Raw genomic sequence first — 3,632 nt, 5'->3', positions numbered from 1 at the left:
CCCAGACAGTGCACACCGCCGCCTCCCGCAGGGGTTTTATTTGCAACTTTGCATTTGAACATCGGACATACCTGCGACGAAATGCAAACAAAGATATTGTGTTTAATAATCTGTGCAGATAATAAAGAATTTTCTATCCGTCTTCAGTGGACTTATTTGAAAAGTAAAACCTGGCAAAGCCTTGCAGGACTATAGTGCTGACCTTCGTGCACACAGAGCTTCCAGTAGCTAAATTTAAACGTGTGACTGGTGGAGCCACATCTTCCCTTATTCCTAATTCTAATACTGACATCATGCATGAAATCTAAGTGGCCGCCGTCTTTATGATGAATCTGGCGCAGCTTCGTTACAAAATGCAATGCAGAAAAGTAAAATAAACCTACAAACCCTGAACAAATGAAACACCGACGGAGCAAACAGTATATTCACAATTTATCATCTTTATTTGTCTTTGTAACGTTAATTCAAATGTATTCGAGACAGTAAATATGTGCAAATAGAGCTAGCGTGAGCTCTGTCCCTGGCGGGCTCGGAGTCATGTGAAAGGAAACGAAAAAAAACACCTTAAATTCAGTGGAGGTGGTTACATTCTTTCAAACAGAGCAGGCTGCAGTTGTCGCCTATGCGCCATGTAGGCAGCATTTTATACACACACACACACACACACACACACACACACACACACACACACACACACACACACATACACACGCACGCACGCACACACACACACACACACACACACACACACACACACGCACACACTTCGAATCATCTCACACCTTGAAAACTTTTTTTCTTATGTCAGTCAAACCGTCTTTTTCTTTTTCTTTCTTTCTTTTTTTTGACGTGTGATCGCTTCAGTTTAGTTGCACAGCCTCTCGCGATGCTCCTGCTCCGCCTGCGAACCAATTTCAAGTCCGTGTTGTAGGTGTCGCTGTTGACCACGTCTGCGCCCGCAGCACGAGCGCGTGCGAGGCGCTGAGGAGGCTGCGTCTCAAGGCCATTTTCAAATCTCATTGGTGGGCTTGTCATGTGGTCCGGAGGCATCCTGACTTACACGGGGATTGTTTTTCCTAGATATGTCAGCTTACAAAGGACATCTCTCTCCTCTAAAGAACTTAAGCCCCCAAAATGTCCTTTCCCAGTAGCTCTCCTGCGGCAAACTCATTTTTAGTGGACTCGTTAATTGGTGCCTGCAGGACGGACAGCTTTTACTCCAACAGCAACATGTACATGCCGTCCGGCTCAGACATGGGAACTTACGGAATGCAAACCTGTGGACTCCTGCCGTCTTTCGGCAAAAGAGGGGAGGTCAGCCACCAAAATATGGGCATGAATGTCCACTCGTACATACCTCAAATAGATAACTGGACTGATCCGAGTAGACCCTGCAGAGTAGAGTCGTCCAGTCAGATGTCAAACTGTACATTTTCACAGAGCATAAAGGAGGAGAGTAACTGCTGCATGTACTCCGATAAGAGAGTGCAAAAAGTCAGCTCGCCAGAGGTCCCCGCTTATTCTAACGTTATTCCCGAGTCTTGTCCCGTCGATGGTCCCGAGATCCCGGTTCCGGGCTATTTCAGACTGAGCCAAACTTATGCGAATGGGAAGCATCAGGAAAACTACTGCCATGAGCCGCCGAGTCCAAACCCAACGCTGATGCAACTCAGCCGGGTCACCCCGAAGCCGCAGTCCTCCTCGGCGCCTTCTAATTTCGCAGAGGCGGAAAAGAAAAGTGAGGACGCCCCGCAAAACCCCGAGACCTCAAGGACGCCGGCTCCCGCGGAAAGCCCGGATCCCAAGTCCGGCTCCGGGGAGAAAAGCTGCCCCATGGAAGCGTCTGTGTCCAGTCCCGAGCTGCTACAGAAGGAAGGGAAAGGTGGGTTGGCTACAATGAAAGCTTTTATCTCGCGGCTCTGCAGTGCTGAGAAGGCTCCAGCATCATAAAACCAAGTATAAAACACAAACAACCCTAAAGTCGTAATGTTTAATGAGAGTCTTTCTCAGGTTGCAGTAATAGGCAACAGAGAATGGATTTACCATGCAGCATGCAGACTGTGTCCATCTCTGCAATCAGCTATTTAAATTCAAATAATATGCAATGCTAGAAAAACCTTGCCACAGTCTGTTGCTTTATATTTGGCCACATTGCACAGGTTTCTGACATTTAAAATTGAACGTGAGCAGCTGCTGTGATTTGCTGCAGAAGTGCAAAATTTAATCACTCCAGGATCTTCACAAATGGGTGCATTTGCAGCTGTGCAATGCTGCAAATGCACCCCTTTTGTCTGCATCTATAACGCCGCAACATAACAAAATCACTGCATTTAAGATTCAAATAAAAGTTGATAATTTCACAGTTATTTAATCAAATGTTGCCTGTTAAAAGCATTTTAAATGAAATTAATAGATTTTTTGGGGGAGATAATGTGTCAAGCTGCATAAAGATGTGTTCCTGGTGTGCGGTTTGATCAGCTGGGGTTTCGTTTCATTTCTATTTCATTAGCGGTGGCATGTACGTGACTAATAACACCCCCTGCATCTTCATCTATCCTGGGAAAACATTTATATTGCGTGTTATTTCCCAGAGGTGAAATCCAAATCAGCAGGTGAGACTTTCCTCAAGCTGAAACGCACCGCGGCAGCGCTTTAAAACAAAAATCAGTGTGTGTGTCTCATCTGAATCTTTGCAGACTGCAAGAGTGACCCGCCAACGAGCAACTGGTTGACTGCAAAAAGTGGGAGAAAGAAAAGATGCCCCTACACGAAGCACCAGACCTTGGAGTTGGAAAAGGAGTTTCTGTTCAATATGTATCTGACCCGAGAGCGCCGCCTAGAGATCAGCCGGAGCGTCAACCTGACCGATAGGCAGGTCAAGATCTGGTTTCAGAACCGCAGGATGAAACTGAAGAAAATGAGCAGGGAAAACCGCATCCGTGAACTGACCTCAAATCTCACCTTTTCGTGAGCTTGCATGTATTTGTGGTTAGCAGTCCCCCCTCCTCTCTCTCTCTCTCTCTCTCATACTCAGTTTGATGCTGTAGTGGCATTGAACGTTTATCTTCAATTTCAACGAAACTGTGATTATATATATGCCAATTTTAGTACTTTGTGTGGCGTCGTGTAATTTGTTTTATTTCATCACAGGGTGACACTTTTTAGTCTTAAATTATTGGAGAAGTACATTTCTTCCTTCTGCCAGTGGACGTGGATATTCTATTGGGTGGCGATGGCGAGCTGTTCGGAAAGAGTTGCTCTGTTTCAGTCATGAAAGCACATTTTTTTTGTCGTGTAGCGCAGCATTTAATTTCCAGTAAGTGCAAGCCATTTGCTCAATAGTGAAATGTTTCTACGAGCCTTTAAAGTGACGGGACACAATGTCAGTCTGTGAATTTATTGCATGTTTGTGGCATGTATCTTGCAATAAATTGTCAAAAAAAAAAATGGTTTGTATTTGTTCGTACCATCAAGGTCTCTTGTCTGCAAAGCTCTCGGCAGCCTCATTGTTACATCAGTTTCAACAAATCTGCTTTGTTTGCCGCGTTGACGCAGGGACTATTTTCTGACGAGGAGGAGAAAAAAGTAAAATTGTAATAGTAAGTTATAAACGCGCCTATTGCTCTTTGCTG

General features: G+C 45.1%; 1 protein-coding gene across 1 annotated transcript; it reads left to right on the top strand.

The window, feature by feature from the left end:
• The first annotated feature begins 1,134 nt into the window (after positions 1-1,134).
• On the top strand, positions 1,135-3,303 carry hoxd10a (homeobox D10a). Its single transcript, XM_041951051.1, has 2 exons — positions 1,135-1,882; positions 2,697-3,303. Exons 1-2 carry the CDS (start codon positions 1,135-1,137, stop codon positions 2,969-2,971), a joined length of 1,023 nt encoding a protein of 340 aa, XP_041806985.1. The 3' UTR covers positions 2,972-3,303.
• Positions 3,304-3,632: the final 329 nt, after the last annotated feature.

This window comes from Chelmon rostratus, chromosome 13 (assembly GCF_017976325.1).
Source record: "Chelmon rostratus isolate fCheRos1 chromosome 13, fCheRos1.pri, whole genome shotgun sequence".
NCBI classification, from domain to species: Eukaryota; Metazoa; Chordata; class Actinopteri; order Chaetodontiformes; family Chaetodontidae; genus Chelmon; species Chelmon rostratus.
Note: the sequence above shows the minus strand (reverse complement) of the source record. Positions and strands in the feature narration are given on the sequence as shown.

What these genes read in the sequence shown, in the direction of transcription:
- hoxd10a (XM_041951051.1), top strand. Translation starts at nt 1,135, where the DNA reads ATGTCCTTTCCCAGTAGCTCTCCTGCGGCAAACTCATTTTTAGTGGAC. An exon ending in GCTACAGAAGGAAGGGAAAG is followed by an intron (nt 1,883 to 2,696) that starts GTGGGTTGGCTA and finishes GAATCTTTGCAG; the next exon opens with ACTGCAAGAGTGACCCGCCA.